Source organism: Hyposmocoma kahamanoa, unplaced genomic scaffold (genome assembly GCF_003589595.1).
Source record: "Hyposmocoma kahamanoa isolate Upper Pololo Valley unplaced genomic scaffold, ASM358959v1 78, whole genome shotgun sequence".
Taxonomy (NCBI): Eukaryota; Metazoa; Arthropoda; class Insecta; order Lepidoptera; family Cosmopterigidae; genus Hyposmocoma; species Hyposmocoma kahamanoa.
Window position 1 is genome coordinate 2,022,819 of NW_020653945.1, and position 17,282 is coordinate 2,040,100.

Genomic DNA, 17,282 nt, shown 5'->3' on the forward strand with positions numbered 1-17,282 from the left:
TTAATCTTCGATTAAGGCACAATAGCACTATCCTATTCCACTTTAAAATAATTGAAAGTCAAAATAAAAACGACACTTTTCCCTCCAAAAGGCCCAGAGCGAATCTGCTGCTCTGTGATTGGTCAGTGTTGCTGTCCTCCGCAAACGTTCCTTGTTGCTTGCGTGGAAATATCAAGCTTGCTAGATATCAAAACTCACTCAACGCAAAGAAATTCAATTAGACTTGGGGAATAGCGTTACATTTCTATCGCCGTGACCCTCGTGCCGGTTCCACGACTGTTACTTCCGTGACCTTGTCACGCCTATAACTTACATCACGATATACGGTTTTAGCCAGCGGCTTCTTTCTAATACTTATAGCCGTTTTTTATAAAATGATTTAAGTTTATACTCCCTTTGTAATAAGTTTTAACTCCATTCAAAAAGTTGATTTTGTATTTAATGAAATTTGGTTTTTTACTTATTTTATGCGAATCTTTGGATTGTTTAAAACAGCAATACAGTGTAATGTAATTATATTTCTAGTAGAATACACAAAGTAGATTATACATAAATATAAAATACCAACTCTTCCTATAATAAAACAAATATACAAAAATATTTTACTTTGTTAATAAATAGGTTTATAGTAACTGCTGCAGATTTTTTTCATCCGCCCTTTCTAGTAGGTAGTAATAAGCACCTACGACCCTTGTGAGTGAGCAAAGAAAGTCATCCTATCTCACTCACTCCCACCGCCGAAATAGCCCGATTTGAAGAGAACTACAACGAGTGGCGCGCTCAGTCACCACGGAACGGAGATCGCGCATTGTATCAAATACGTATGTCGTGATGTGAGTGACGGGGATAGCTATTGGAGCGGAGGAACACCTATGTGACTTTGGAACGTCGTTCCTTCGGAACGAGTCACGGTGTTGCTACTTGACGGCGGATCACCGTGATTTTTTCATCGTGACGTTATTTATCGCCCACCTCTAAATCCAATGCAAAGCGAGTGACTCGTGAACATGTGCGCGTACGCGACAGATCTTTGCGTATGCTCGAAGCGAGTCACGCAAGCAAGCGAAAAACGCAAGTGACAGACTCGTGAACCCAGCATTATTACTAACTCAATTCAATGCTATCTAGCTTTACCTCTGGTGCGAGGTGTGCGGCACAAACGAAAGCACGGTCTGTAAGTAGTTATCGGCCGGCGAGGCGAGATGAGACGAGGCGAGGCAAGAATTGATAACTTCCGACCTATTTCCACCAAAGATTGCCATTAACAGCTCGCGTTGTATTTGTGGATACAGTGCTGTTCAGTTCGTTTAGCGATAAATACGCTGCGGTAACATCTGCCGTTAAATTATTATTATTATTATTAAATATGTTAACGGAGAAAGAATCTTTTTTTTTAAAGTAAAGTTACCATTTGTAATTGCACCGTTTGCACCGGCATTTCTGATCACTGGTGAAAATATAGAAAATATATAACTGTAAGCAGAGATGGGCAGGCAATCAACCCACCCGGGTTTTAAGCAGGTTTTTAACCAAAGGTCCTGAACTTGTGGGCGGAATTTGGTGTAATAATAATAATAATAAAATGTATTGCAAATTTCGATGTAAAAAATCTTATTTAGATGAAAAACAGGCAACTCCACACAATGTCCATCTTGCAAGCCTGTGGATTCTCACTAATAAGCAATGCACTTAAGATCATTTTTATGAAAATCTATTCAAGTTACAATTTAACAATTCTTATTATCGATTTTCAATCAATGCAAAGGCAAATCAAATCGTCTAAATCAGAAAACAACGAACATTTTGTAATCATATCATTAAGTTTGAACAAAACTCGCTTTGCAACAAATATTTAGTAGTAAATAGTGTTTGCTATCGATTTCGGGCATTAGTGGGTTTTAGTCCGATTTAAATCTACTACCAAAAAAGGTCGATCTGTCACCATTTTTATTTTTTTCCTAGGTGGGTAAGGTATGAAGTTATCGCTATTAAAAGTAGATATTTTCTTAATTTCCTTTCCTTAAACATTATTTTATCGGTTTTGAGTTTTAACACAAGCACTCTTTAACGGCGGCAGTAATGTAGGTTGAATATGACGCATGACGCGTGTAGGTATAGCATTGAAATTGGCAGGTACCTTGGTAGAAAAAATATTGATTGGAAAGAAATGTTCCCTTTTCTAGGATTGCATCGACAACGGTTGGGTAATGGTCGGATATCCAACTTCAGGCGTCGATTTTGAGAACTTGGAGAACATAACAACTCCACCAAATCGGTAGGTGGTCAAAGATTAATTATTCTTTCTCTTGAATAATTTTCAATCAAGACGTATTTTGCCGTCGCAGACTATTGACAAATGGACTGCAAAGAAGAAAGCCGTAACATTTTTTTATATTTTGTTTCGTTTGTTTTTTGTCTGCCCAAGAATCTGTTGGATAGTTTAACAGTTAGAATAACTGAACATTTTAACCGTAAAAGCTATCGTAAGTCATCGCCTCTGTTACGGTCGCCTACGTTTACCTACTTGCTTTACGGTGAGTTTTTTTTTGCCAAATAGGAACAGACAGCAATATGACATCCCATTTTTTATTGAAGCACCACAAAGCAGCTTAAAATCTTATCCAATAAATCGATTTCTCTTCGCAGATTATTCAATGTTCAATGTTGATTTTTTTTTAATAATAACGCACACACTCTCCCTCTAAAAGGATGCCAAGTCTGAATCAGGTTGTTGCTGATACAGGGTTTATTTATTACATTACATCAAAATGCGAAAATTTACATGGTTAATGAATCTATCTACATAAAAAAGCTTTCATTTTCTTTAGTATTGTAATAAAATATTATTTCAATGATTTTGTGACATTCGTTAACAATGAGTTGACTTTTCGGCTTACAGTCTGGAAGGTTTGTAAATTATTCAGCAGCGCGCCTTTTAAGTCATGTCACGTAATGTCATGTCAGTCATGTGACTCGGAAAATCTGCAATGAATATCAGCATTGATGAATGCGGATGCTGATATTTTAATTTATGCGGATGAAAATGCTGATATTCGCAACAACCCTGGCCTGAATTGTCTGTTACCATGCTCTGTTACCGTACAGTTCTTTCATGAATCGAAATAAAAACAACCAATCCAATAATCACTCACTGGGTTCGTCATTACGAAATAAAAATGTTGATCTATTATTGTCGTTAACACTTTAAATGCTATGCTAAGAAGAAATTATGACCATTGACTCATAACCGCTTTCCAGAGTAATCTTCCTGAACGTGAATTGGCAGACGTGTAAGGAGCGCGCGATGTCGGTAGCAGTGGACTGGTGCACCGGAAAACGCGTTGCCCCAGGATCTGGACCGCGAACCGTTATTCATCCAGGAGAAAACGAGGCTCAGATAGACAATGATGTTAGTTTGTTACAATTATTAATACAAAGATCAAATAGAAAAAAATCCTTCGAACCGGCTGGATTCGAACAACCTTCTTCAAACGGTATGCCAACGAAGCAGCCACGGAACGAACAGAACTTTGTTTTTTTTCATGACTTTTTGCCGTTAAAACAACATAATGGAGTAACTTCACAAAATCAATTGAATATCATGGTGGTCAAACATCGTAACATTCAATAAAAACTTAAAAATTATCACTTACTCAATAATCATAGGTCATTGACTTGCCCCACAACCGGTCTGGAATCTAGGTCATAATTTGTATACTCTATTATAATGTGCCTTACATACTGTTGTACTACCATCGCCGTCGTCTACTAATAAATCGTCGTATATGTAATGCCTGATTTGCGCATATATTTCACAGTTAGACTACTTCTTTTCTGAGGCGCTGGCAGAACTTCGAGCTGCAGCGGGAATCACTGCGGTGGAGATTAGCGCGGAACAGGACTCAATTGGTAAGACCGGCACGAAGGACCGCTTTGTAAGGCTCAGATTACATGGCCGCGGAACGGAATGGAACGTAAGCTTAAATTTCGCCTCGCTTGTGCGAGAAGGCGCACGCGGTCGCTGTAATGCTCGAACATTCGCGAATGCCAAAGTTAGTTTGTACGTTACACACATTGACTTGCAATTATATGGACGTCGGGTCCGCGCTAAAAAGTTTCCGAACTTATAGGGCGTTAAAATCGTATACAGAGCGTCATTCACGCCTTAGTCTTCGTTTCTTCGACTGACAGCGAAGCAAGCAAAATTAGACAGTACTGCGATGATATTACAATTTAAATTCAACGTTTTAGCTTTTTCATATTCCTTTACATGTCACTACGATTAAATAGGTTGACTTGGGACATTTTTCCGTGGTTTTTGTATTAGACCCGTCGTCCATTTATTTGTAATTCAATGGCTACACAATATAATTTTAATTTTGCTATGGTATACTTTCGTTACAAAAATTCGCTTCCATTCCGTTCCGCCGTAACGTTAACTGAAGCCCCTAAGGACTAATGTTGACTAATTTGTTTAAATTCTACAGAGGAAATACAAGTGAAGATACAAGCTGCTGTCATTGCAACACCAGCTTATGATATCGTCATTGGATGCCCACTCCGCAACGTCCGAGGTGATTAGCCAGTTGATGTTTTTTAGAATATTTCTTATCAGGTAGATAATGTTACCACTAGTTATAGTTGAGTTTTAATAAAAGATAGTTTCCTTTATAGAAAAATGTTTTATTTATGTACTCCTCCCGTGCTTCAATTGAAATTATTTAAATTACTACATAATTTTATTTCACTAAATTAAGAGCTAACATTCTGCAGTCTCAAATAATTACAGTTACATACATAGAACACTGAGGTAGTCTCGAGTGGGCAGAGACTATCGATTCATCTTTATTAAACAAAATTCATTCTAGATGCATAGGCAATGGCCATGATGACAAGGAAGACGAATCAATATTAACGAACAGTCATGGAAACAGGCCCTCACACACAGGTATCTATTGCTTTCTAAAATAAAAATGCATAATTACAATAACTACAATCACGCTGAACAATCACGCACCATGCGCGGCGAAAGACGATTATATCTCGATAGATCCGCTGCACACGTCCCATTCATATTCGCACAATAAATATACACAACACTTCAAACATATAACTTTTCGTGCTATACAGATTACGCTCAATCCGAAGGTGGGTCCGCGTTGAGCACAACCTGTAGTGACCAGAGATCACATTTGGCTAACACACGATTTACAGTCTGTTAATTTACAGTTCATCTTTAAAATCGTCCTCCTCGCCGCCGGGACCGCCTGGTGGTGGCATGCCACCTTGTCCTTGATACAGTTTAGCAATAATTGGCTGTACAACATCTTCAAGTTGTTTCTTTTGTTTCTTGTACTCTTCAGAATCGGCGTCCTGGTTGTCTTCGAGCCATTTGATCGCAGCATCAATTGCTTCTTCCATTTTCGACTTGTCGTCGTCGGCAACCTTAGCGCCAAGTTTCTCTTTGTCCTGAAGCTGGTTCTTGATGGAATAAGCATAGCTTTCAAGTTCATTTCTTGATTCCACTCTTTCCTTTAGTTTTTTGTCATCGTCGGCGAATTTCTCTGCATCCTTGATCATCCTTTCAATATCTTCTGGTGTTAATCTATTCTGATCATTAGTAATGACAATCTTTTCCCTGTTTCCAGTGCCCTTGTCCTCTGCTGATACTTGCAAGATACCGTTTGCATCAATTTCAAATGTCACTTCAATTTGAGGAATGCCTCGAGGCGCCGGTGGAATGCCAGTGAGATCGAATTTTCCAAGCAAGTGGTTATCTTTCGTCATTGGACGTTCACCCTCATAAACTTGAATAGTGACAGTGTGTTGGTTGTCGCTTGCTGTAGAGAAGATCTGAGATTTCTTTGTAGGGATAACAGTGTTACGGGGTATGAGTTTAGTCATAACACCGCCGACAGTTTCGATACCCAAAGTAAGAGGGTTAACGTCGAGCAGCACAATAGCGTCAGTTTCCTGTTCACCACTGAGTACTCCAGCCTGGACGGCGGCACCGTAAGCGACAGCCTCGTCAGGGTTGATACCTCGGGATGGCTCCTTTCCATTGAAGAACTCCTTGACCAGTTGCTGAACTTTGGGGATACGGGTGGAACCACCGACAAGTACAATCTCGTCAACATCTTTCTTATTCATGTCAGCATCTTCCAATACCTTTTGTACAGGCTTCAGAGTGGAACGGAACAGATCCATGTTCAATTCTTCAAACTTGGCTCTGGTAAGAGTTTCAGAGAAGTCATCACCTTCAAAGAATGATTCAATTTCAATCTTGACTTGGTGGCTGGAGGAGAGAGCTCTCTTCGCTTTTTCGACCTCACGACGCAGCTTCTGAACAGCGCGGTTATCTTTCCTAATATCCTTGCCCTTCTTCTTTTTGTACAGTTTGATGAAGTGCTCCATGACTCTCTGATCGAAGTCCTCACCTCCCAAATGGGTGTCACCATTGGTGGCTACCACTTCAAAGACTCCATTATCAATAGTGAGCAGAGATACGTCGAAAGTACCACCACCCAAGTCAAAGACAAGTACATTCTTCTCTCCGTCCTTTTTGTCGAGACCATAAGCGATAGCAGCAGCAGTAGGTTCATTGATGATTCTCATAACCTGCAGACCCGCAATAGCTCCGGCGTCCTTGGTAGCTTGACGTTGAGCATCGTTGAAGTATGCAGGAACAGTTACAACTGCATGAGTAACCTTTTTTCCAAGGTAGGCTTCAGCAGTCTCCTTCATTTTGGTGAGAACCATGGCAGAGATTTCTTCAGGGGCGAAGATCTTCTCTCCCTGGGCAGTCGAGACAGCAACGTGAGGTTTGCTGTTCTTTTCAACTACTTTGAAGGGGAAGAACTTTACATCATGTTGGACTGTAGTATCACCCCACTCACGACCAATGAGACGTTTGGCGTCGAAAACTGTGTTTTCAGGATTGGTAGTCAGTTGATTTTTAGCGGCATCACCAATCAGACGTTCGCCATCAGCAGTAAATGCCACATATGAGGGGGTGATACGGTTACCTTGGTCATTCGCAATGATCTCCACACGGCCATTCTTATACACACCAACACTGTGGACAAAAAGAAAAATAAATGTAAGATGAAAATAGTATTTCATTTAATTTAATTACCTAGGTACTACTACACCAAAATATAGCTTGATTATTTACTTGCAATTGCGTTTCAAATATTTTGGAGTGTAAAACAATGGAAGCTGTTTTTTTATTTGTTATGTGAAATATTTGCAATTGTTTTCTCAAGCATAATATTAATTTACAGAGTAAGTAGTCTTAAGTATTATTATTCTTTTATTTTTTATTATATAATAGTTTCTGTTGATTTAGGCATAGTGGTTTTGTTATCTTTTAATTTATTTGATTCCTTTTTATGTTGTGTTGTTCTAATACTAAATTTGGTTTAATTTTATTATGCCCATATACAACAAGGTTTATTTGTTATTAATATATCTTGTTCTTGATATAAGTTATTACAATTTAAAAGTTACATTACATAGTCACTATAAGTATCTTATTTTTATATTTTATGTTACATAACAGATAACTCTAAGATAATTTTCTGCCGAGATAAGCAGTCTTCATTAATTTTTTAAATTTTTTCTGTAATTTTTATGCTTATGTTGTTCTAACATTAAATTTGGTTTAATTGTATTATGCCCATACGCGAGAATTATTTGTTATTTATATTTATTTAATAAAATTTACATACGTAATTAAATTAAATTCATGACTACGGGTCATATTCCAGAACTCTACTCACTGCTCAAGTCAGGACTTGAATATTGCAGGGAGCACTGAAAATCATACTTAAGTGCTTGACACTAGGGTCGTATTTCCAGTGCTTGAAATCATACTCAAGTCTGCTCAAGTACTGACTTGAGCATTGAGTTCTGGAATACGACCCTATAACTTTGATAATACTAAGCATTATGTTCTGATTTAAAATGAATTACATTACAAGTAATAACAACTTAACAAGTACTAAACCCTTAAATATTAACCCTTGAATATTTCAGAATCAAAACTGACATTTTTAAGATCTCTACACCTACAATCCAAAAATTTCTGCTTTAAAGCTGTAAATTTCAGGACTTCCACATCTACAGATTCCAAAATATTCTAATGAAACTTTAGGTTGGAAAACATCCTATGTCTCTCTTGCAAAATTCTAAAGAGTAAGTAAGAGTACATGTACAAAAAGTAGTGGACTAGAAAAATTGTTTCTTGTAATTGTTATAATCAACACATGTACACCTCCTATGCTGTACTGGTCTCTTCCGACAGACACGTGTGTATGAAAATAAGCTACACTTACCATGAATATGTGGTCCCCAAATCAATGCCTATAACAGTGCCAATGTCCTTTTCCTTGTCCTTCTTCTCATCGGCGCACACCACCGAGAGCACACACACCAGCGCCAGTAAGCACCACCGCATTTTCACCATGTACTTCTTCACTTAATAACTGGAAAAAATTAGAAAAGTTGCTATAAAAAATATGGAATAACTCGATTATGTTAAAATTTGGTGTCGCTAAATGCCACTGACCGATATTGAGAGCTAAAAATCTGCGAAGTTCATTGATTTCCTCTCAGTCAAGGACACGTAACCCGTGCAGATGGGACACGTCACTCACCAATAGCCTACACACCGGCTGTCTCGCAAAAAACATCCTAAATCTTATCCAATAAAGTCACAGTCGTAATTATTAAGAATATAACGGGAATAGATAAGTTAACGGTGCTTCCCGAAGCGGCTACGAGACATGTAGGGCATGGCACCGGCCCACATACCGTCAAGAAATTTCGCTGACGTTATCTTCGAGCGATAATCATTTTATATGAATTCAAATGTGATTCTTATGACAATTAATCCCATTAGCACTGTTACGCTTCAGAAATACAAGAACTCACCAACAGACGCGATTATATTAATTTTTCAATAACGTGAATGACAGGTTATGAACAATGTATCAAAATTTTTGACAAAAAGCAATTGAATACGATATTAAAAAAACTTACCAATGAATACAGATGAGAACTATCAATATAATTCAGCTAAAATATTGACCGTAGCCACGTTAACAGCACTTAGCGTGAAACACTTGTAAAATTAATCTTCGTGTAGTTCTTGCTTCTTCGATTTTCTGTGAGAAACTGAAGTTTGACACGCCGCCACCGCTATTATTTAGCGCTAGCGTCGATCGTGGGCGAATGTGATTGGTCCACAAATTGATGACGTTTTACAGACTTGATCGTGATTGGTCCAAGTGTACATATTTGGCAATACCCTATTGGCCCACGTTTATAACTGGCACAGAATAGGACATTCATCGAAGACTCATTGTAGCGGCTTTTTTAAAAGTTCAAATAGAAATTTCAAGAACAATCTTGAAATTTCTTTTACCGCGGTTTTTTGAATAAAGAAATGAACATAGTTTGCATTTCACTTAAATTCATTAGCTAAGGTTTTCATAATAACGGATACCATTAAAAATTTGATTTGAATTCACAAATATAAAAGGAAAGGAATACGCTTTGTAGTATGAATTTACCAATAATACTCATACGTTATTGTTTCGTAATAGTAATACACTAACGTGTCTTAGTTCTTAGTTAGTTTTATCATAAAATCATTTTACACGTGGCTTATCTTTATCTCTGTGAACAGATACCTAAAATTACTTGTTTAATAAGCAATATTAATTTCACTAAAAATACGTGATATGTATGAAAAAAAATTAAGCGATAAGCTACCTCATATTACAATATTGTTATCAAGTTAAAAACCTTTTCCATATACTCGAACAGGTAGTTATTTATTGTGATACAGTCACGTCAGTTATTAATTAAATATTTTTCTGTCCTGAATGATGTCATTTGTTTGTTTATTTACTAAATACTTGGGGACATCTCATGCTATTATTTTATTCAACATACTATGAAAGAATTGATGTAATGAAGAGCATCTCGAAATGCACTGCACTGCATCAATACATTATGCGTTCCACTACCGGGCACGGGTTCTCCGAATCATTGCAGTGACTTGTTAGGGCTTGCATGACAGGTAGGGATACCTTACCCTTGGAAAATTAATCGATAGATTAATTTATGAAAAACATCGATTTGGACATTTTTGATCAAAGATCCAGAGTATTTAAACGAGTAGTAAAGCAACTTAAGCTGGTATAGATTTTCACCCATTACCTTGACGCTTTAATATTAGTAAATAAGTAAATTATTAGCAAATTTTACAGTAGTTCTTTCTTGTTACTTTAGAATGATGTGTCAACATAAGTAGGGCTAAAATCTAGTACAGAAGTTTGTTATATCATATTTCAAATCAAATCAAATCATTTTATTCGTTCATTTGTATCAATGTAATTTGATTGTTATCTGTTTTGTTGTCCATATAAAAAAAAATAAAAATAATAATAATAATTAATAAATAACCGATGTTTTTGTGGAATAATAGATGCTTTTTCATCGATTAAAAATCAGCATCTGGTTCTATTAATCGGATAATCGATGATTTCATACCGACTTTTGGTAAAAAAAAAATAAAACAATATTTTAATTTTTTATTGAATTGATATTAAATTATTTTTTGTGAAATTATTCCACTAGTTTCTTATAAATATTAATACAAAGATCGAACACTCAGAAAAAATTCCTTCGATCCTGTCGGATACCAAGCTTAGTTCTTCGTATTAATAATTATAACAAACTAGTGGAACAAATATACAAAAAGTAATTTAATATCAATTCAATAAAAATGTTAAATACAGTGAATATAGCCACATCACTCGCCAGGGCTGGTAACTGTAAAGATATCTAACTTCGTTTGTTCGTTCCGTGGCTTGGTATAGCGTCTGGCACGGTAAGCTAGGAGACGTCGGTTCGAAGGAATTTTTTCTGTGTGTTCGATCTTTGTATTAATAATTATAATAAAACAATATTTCATAAACATATTTTATAAACATGTTAAAATTTGAAAAAAAAACAACAGTTTTTAAATCCAAATGTTCATTTTATTTAGTCGATTTTCCAAAAATTAGACTTGCGCACAAATTATACAATTTATCTCCACCGCCTTTGAAAAATTTATAATTAATACTGGTGTCTATACAACTATTTTGTTGTAAAGTCAAAAGCACATCAAGCTTGACACTTTGTACTTTGGACCATTCTCATCATAAGCGGCATAGAGTTGGATTTAAGTCTTAAGTGTAAAGCTTCACGTGCTCTTGACCCTGTAAATAGGGTCAAGAGAGCCCGGACAAGCTAAGGCAGAGATCTTCGATATGAATTTTTCTTCAGTCGTTTAAGTTTCTGTTTTCTTTTCGCGGGAAATCGTATATAATCAAAAAAATCGAAATAAGCTGAAACGTGTTTACTGTTCGACTATTTTGTCTGAACTCCTAACTTTAATTAGATTACTTATTATATGGTAGGTAATTGGAAACTTCGATGTGATGATAATAATTATTGTAATTTTAAACTATTTTAGATTCAAATTTCAGGCATTTAATTTGAGATCGAGTAATTCCGTTTCGTGGATTGCGCAATGTCAGCAGATGCCAAAAATGAAAGAGATGGCAGCTCTAACGAAATAAATATTTTAACAATATTTTTAATAACGAAAAAATAACAAAAAGCAATAAATTACATAACTACGTTTTTCGACATCCACGTTAAATAATAAAGGGCGAATCAAACGTAGAAATAAATACAAAATATAACAAATGTAGAAAACAATTTATTATAGATTTACATAGCAATAGGATCCACAACAGCCATTGTACTTACAAAACACCATAGAAATTGGTTACATTAATGAAGTAGTTCTATTAGAACTGGAACAAAGGACCAAGTAATAATGTATATTGAAATCAATAGAAGACTTACACCATAAAAATGTAAAACGTGTTTTCATTTCCCTAGTATTTTCCTGATATTATGCTTAAAACTAAAGGAGCGAAGTAAGTGATTATGCAGTCTGCACCTGTAACATACATCAGATTACAGTTAAAATGTGGTGAAAAATCAGAGATTAATTGTACTAGCAACGCAAATGTTTCTATGCTTATTATCTGTCATATTTCGACTGAAAACGACTTGATTTCAAGGTCATGATATAAGCAAAAAAAAAAATACTGGCAACACTAATTTTTCCTGTCTTGTCTTTCCAATGATATTAACGTTACTCATTGCATTACCTACTAATAATTATTGACCTAATTGTTGATAGGTCAATGCTATTAATGGTCAATAATGGACCGTACGCCTATGTAGTTAATATTAGCAAAAGAAATTTCCCAAAGTTTGGAAGATATAGCCAACTACAGACCAATCTCAATTTTATCAACAGTTGGCAAAATTTTAGAATCGCTCATACAAAAAAAAAATACTCTCATGTTAAAACCATGATTGATGCCAACCAGCACGGATTTTTGCCACATAAATCAACTTCAACAAACTTGGTATCATTTGTATCGGATATATCGAATGTTTTGGATGGGGGCGTTGAGGTGCATTCGATTTACACCGATTTCAGAAAGGCGTTTGATCTGGTGCATCACGATATTCTTCTGTACAAGATGGAACAGATGAGAATTCACGGATCGCTACTAAGATGGTGTGAATCCTACATACGCAATAGATCTCAGTTGGTGGCAGTTTCTGGTTTTAGATCTGAACTGCGTTTGGTGCCATCCGGTGTGCCACAGGGCTCTCATCTGGGTCCACTATTTTTCCTAATGTTCGTTAACGATATTGCTTTTTCATTGTGTTCGAAATTCAAAATGTATGCTGACGATTTAAAGCTATACAGAGCTGTCAACTCGCCTAATGACGCCCAGCTGCTTCAAGATGACCTTAACAGAGTGCATAGATGGTGTTGTGATAACGGTATGGTCCTAAATACAAATAAATGTTACCACATCAAATTCACTAGGCGTCAAAAACCATCAATTGTCACTTATTTTATCGACTATACGCCCCTAACGGAGGTTACCAGTGTTCGGGATTTGGGTGTTGTCCTAGATGCCACCCTAAGTTTTAGAAATCATTATGACTCTATTACCGGTAAAGCTTCAAGGTTAACGGGTTTTGTGTCTAGACAAATGAAAATTTTTAAAGAACCAGCAATATCTATTTTAATTTATAGCAGTTTAATACGTAGCATATTAGAATACTGTTCCACTGTCTGGAACCCAGGTTACCAGGTTCATTCAGATAGGATTGAACGTGTACAAAAACGTTTCCTCTATCATCTAACATATAATAATTTTAAATGTAAACAGTTATTTTCATATGAGTCACGTCTCTCTTATTTTAATATTACTTCATTGCAAAAACGCCGAAAATCGCTTGACCTGATCTTTTTATTCAAGATTATTTATGGTGTCATTGACGCTCCTGATATACTCGAGTGCTTGTATCTATCTGTACCTCGTCCCGGAAGTCGCCTAATCAATCGTAAAACTTTCGCACTCCCTACTTGCAGAACCAACCTTGGTCAACATAGTCCAGTGTATCGCATGTGTTCTTATTATAATGCTATCAGATATGATTTTGACATATTCTCTTGTTCTATGGTCTCAGCTAGAAACTCAATAAGAAAATGTATTATATAGTGACTGCGCGATGAATTTTAGTTGTCTGTTTCCTATTTCATAAATAGTAGATATGTAAATCTTAATTTACTATAATTTTGTTTAAGCACTTTATGTTTTAAATACGAAACGCTGTGTTCACATCTAGAAGGACACACTCTTCTCGCCTTATAATGTTAACGAATCTGTTGTATTTGATTTAAGAGTTGTATCCAGTTTTGTGAACCGAAAAAAAAAAAAACTAATGTAGAAAGGTATGGGGCTGCCTCCTCTCAGGCAAGGGTTTATGCCATAGTCCGTCACGCTGGCCCAACGAGGGAACTTTCCTCAAAATGCAGGTTTAGAGTAGAATAGACATTTATTGCAACGCCACAACACATAGGTAGATACAAACACAAAAAAAAATATTGATACCCTTAGACAAGCAAAACAAAATAAAAATACGCAATGAACAAAATTTAAATATCCATAAAACAAATTAAATAAATAATAATAATAACGCACACACTCAACATAGCCCCGCACTAGGGAAACCCTGTGTTGCGGGTACCATGGACACACACATAGACAACCACAAATTACACCCAAACTCACGAGAGAAATAAATGTAGGCCATACAAATATTTCTCCCGGCCCGGGAATCGAACCCGGGGACCTCTGCGTGGCAGTCCGGTATGGTAACCATTCGGCCACGGAGGTAGTTAATTAAAATAAAATAAGACAAAACAAACAAAAAGCAAAACAAAACTAAAAATAACGACTACAAATGTTGTCCTGTCATGTGTGCGGTCGTGGCGTAGCATGGTTTCATCACGATATTTTCCTTCACCGAAAAGCTCATCGTAACTTTCAAATTAAATTTCGTACATACATTACGAAAAACTCAGAGCTGCGAGCCCGGAATCCAACTCACGGCATCTGCTTGAAAAGCGATTGGTTAAACCATTGGGCTACCACGAGTTTTTAAAACGCGAGTCAGAACCGAAAAAATAGTTTTATTAAAAAAATCACTCACCAGCTCTCCTCATGCAAGTGAGCATCTCCATGAGGGTCGTCTGAATGTCTGCAGCGTCGCCGCTGCGCGAAATCATCGCGTATTCACCTGACACCTAAAATATCAACAAGTCACTAGGTGTAAATACAAAAGCTTGTTAAAACATGTTGTGTAAGTCAACCGTGACCATGGGACCTGTAAAGGGCCCGAAACGTCGGTTTGTTTGAAAAAACTAATATACGCGATTTAAATCCGGAAAAATAGTTTCATTTCCTACACTTATCATCTTAGAGTTGTTAAGATCACCAAATATTACTTAATTACTTTTTCAAATTCCGGATTGCCGGAAATGGTTTTACTGCATCGTAGAACAAACTAGGAAGTCGAAGTTGGATTTTAAAGTAATTTTAATGGTGCCATGTAAAAAATGCAGTAGATAACTGACAGCTTTGTTGCCGTTCCGTCAATGTGACCATCAAATATATTACGCGGGGCGCAGTGCTATCTCTAAAGCTAGGAGAGGGCGGAGAGTGACCATTCTCGTCACTTTTTTATTCTCTTCTTTGATGAAAGGTCCATCTACTGCATGTTTTTACATGGACCATTAGAATTACTTCTACCATCAACTTCGACTTCTTAGGTCAGTCGTTTTGTCTTACGATGCAGTTAAACCATTTCCGGAAATCCGGAATTCGAAAAAGTAATTAATTAAGTAAACTGCCTCCGTGGCCGAACGGTTGCCATGCCGGACTGCCACGCAGAGGTCCCGGGTTCGATTCCCGGGCCGGGAGAAATAGTTGAATGGCCTACAATTATTTCTCTCGTGAGTTTGGGTGTAATTTGTGGTTGTCTATGTGTGTGTCCATGGCACCCGCGACACAGGGTTTCCCTAGTGCGGGGCTATGTTGAGTGTGTGCGTTATTTATTTATTTAATTAATATTTGGTGGTTTTAACAACTCTATGTCACTATATATATATATATGTGGAACACCTTTTTCCGACCAATGCTTATCATCAATACATAGAGAGTCAGCAGACCCCATGAAATTCTCTATAATGCTTCTTGCAGATCTTTGTTTTTTTTTTATTTTACTTGTGTCTAGCTAACAGGTCATCAAGCGTCTATAATATTTTTTTTACCAGGAGAGGGGACGAACATTTGAGCGACGCGCCAGACTGGCGATAACAGTTGCAGTGCCACTCGGAGCTTCAAATCGCAAAGATCTGAGGGGTACTACCACTGCGCCCGTCACCCTTAGACATAAGTTGACAAGTCCCATGTGGCTGTAATTTCACCAGCACTCTTCAAAATCGGAACACACTATAATGCTCACATTAGCGGTAGAAATGGGGTAAACTCTTTCACAAGGAGCTTTACTGCACATTAAAATGTCCATATGTCCATTTAATAACAGTGTAAAAGCGTGCGTTTCACGTCAGCAGACCATGTGAAAACGAAACACGCAGGTCTTTTTCACTCTTATTGCCTGAACATAACGCTTTATTTATTTACTTTATTTGTTCATTTGCATTGGTAGACAGTAGCGCCAACAAAACCGCTCTCGATCGCACGACTGGAGCTTTGTGGATTAGTCTTGCTATCCAAACTACTTGGCACAGTTTTAAATAATTACGCTAATCGTATCTCAATCAATACCTACGCCTTTACAGACTCTAAAGTCGCATTATATTGGATAAAGAGTTCGCCTCACAGGTGGCAGACTTTTGTTTCGAACCGCGTAGTTCAAGATACATTTAAAATGTTACATGCACCCAGTAAAGGCATAACAAATGATAATTCTTATGAGCTAAAATTAAAAGTAGTTACGTGAGTAAATTTGTATTGATATTAAATTCTTTAAAAATAAATTAAAAAATAATCTTCAAATCTTCAAAATGTTCTTAGCGGAGTAATAGCATTTTTGAGTGTGTTACAAAATGTATGGTTTTTCTATTGTTTTTAGTGTGTCGGGTAATTTTTTGTAGATTTTTACTGTTCTATAATGTGGGCTATTTCGATACGGGGTGGTAAAACTAAGCATGTATTTCAACGGTCACTGTTAACAAATACAAAATTATTAATATTCTTTTTCTGGCTTCTCGTGACTTCCGTATGTAAGTGTACGGTGTAATTCATGGAAATTACACCGTACCTACGGAGGGATGTTAATATCGTAACCATCGACGACAAATTATTTTACTTTTTCTGCAATCCCATACCACTTTATAGTCGTTAAATCGTGACTGTAGAAAAATCTCGACGCTCCGTTGTTCGTCCCGTCACTTGATGTTATAAATAAAATAAAAAAATAGAAAAATGGAAATTTGTGGAATGTGTCTACATAAGACTATAGTGACTTATAATTAACATATTTTTATAATTTTATATTATTTTAAAAATATATAAAACAAAGGCAATTTTGCTTAGCGACAAATGTGTAAACGGAGGTAAGAAACGGCTGAATAAATAGAACGTTCCATATTAAGTGCCTCCGCGACTGAACGATTATCACATTGGACTGCCACGCAGAGGTAAAAAATATTTACATGGCCTACATGCATAACTCTCGTGAGTTTGGCTGTAATTTGTGGTTGTCTATGTGAGTGCCATGCAGTGGCGTAGGGTTAGTACAAAGATCGAACACTAAGA

The 17,282-nt window shown here is 36.7% G+C and overlaps 2 protein-coding genes across 2 annotated transcripts in view; one reads left to right on the top strand and one right to left on the bottom strand.

The window, feature by feature from the left end:
• The window catches only part of LOC113233238 (adenylate kinase 8), an 8,371-nt gene extending 3,539 nt beyond the window's left edge, over positions 1–4,832 (top strand). Inside the window, exons 4-7 of the mRNA XM_026468279.1 lie at positions 2,184–2,275; positions 3,259–3,409; positions 3,819–3,909; positions 4,488–4,832. Of these exons, the coding sequence (XP_026324064.1) occupies positions 2,184–2,275; positions 3,259–3,409; positions 3,819–3,909; positions 4,488–4,582 (429 nt within the window). The 3' untranslated portion in view covers positions 4,583–4,832. The remainder of the gene's footprint in view (positions 1–2,183; positions 2,276–3,258; positions 3,410–3,818; positions 3,910–4,487) is intronic.
• Positions 4,833–5,063: 231 nt separating this feature from the next.
• The window catches only part of LOC113233239 (endoplasmic reticulum chaperone BiP), a 22,299-nt gene continuing 10,080 nt past the window's right edge, over positions 5,064–17,282 (bottom strand). The window contains 3 exon segments of the mRNA XM_026468281.1: positions 5,064–7,075; positions 8,337–8,441; positions 14,655–14,765. Of these exon segments, the coding sequence (XP_026324066.1) occupies positions 5,224–7,075; positions 8,337–8,441; positions 14,655–14,765 (2,068 nt within the window). The 3' untranslated portion in view covers positions 5,064–5,223.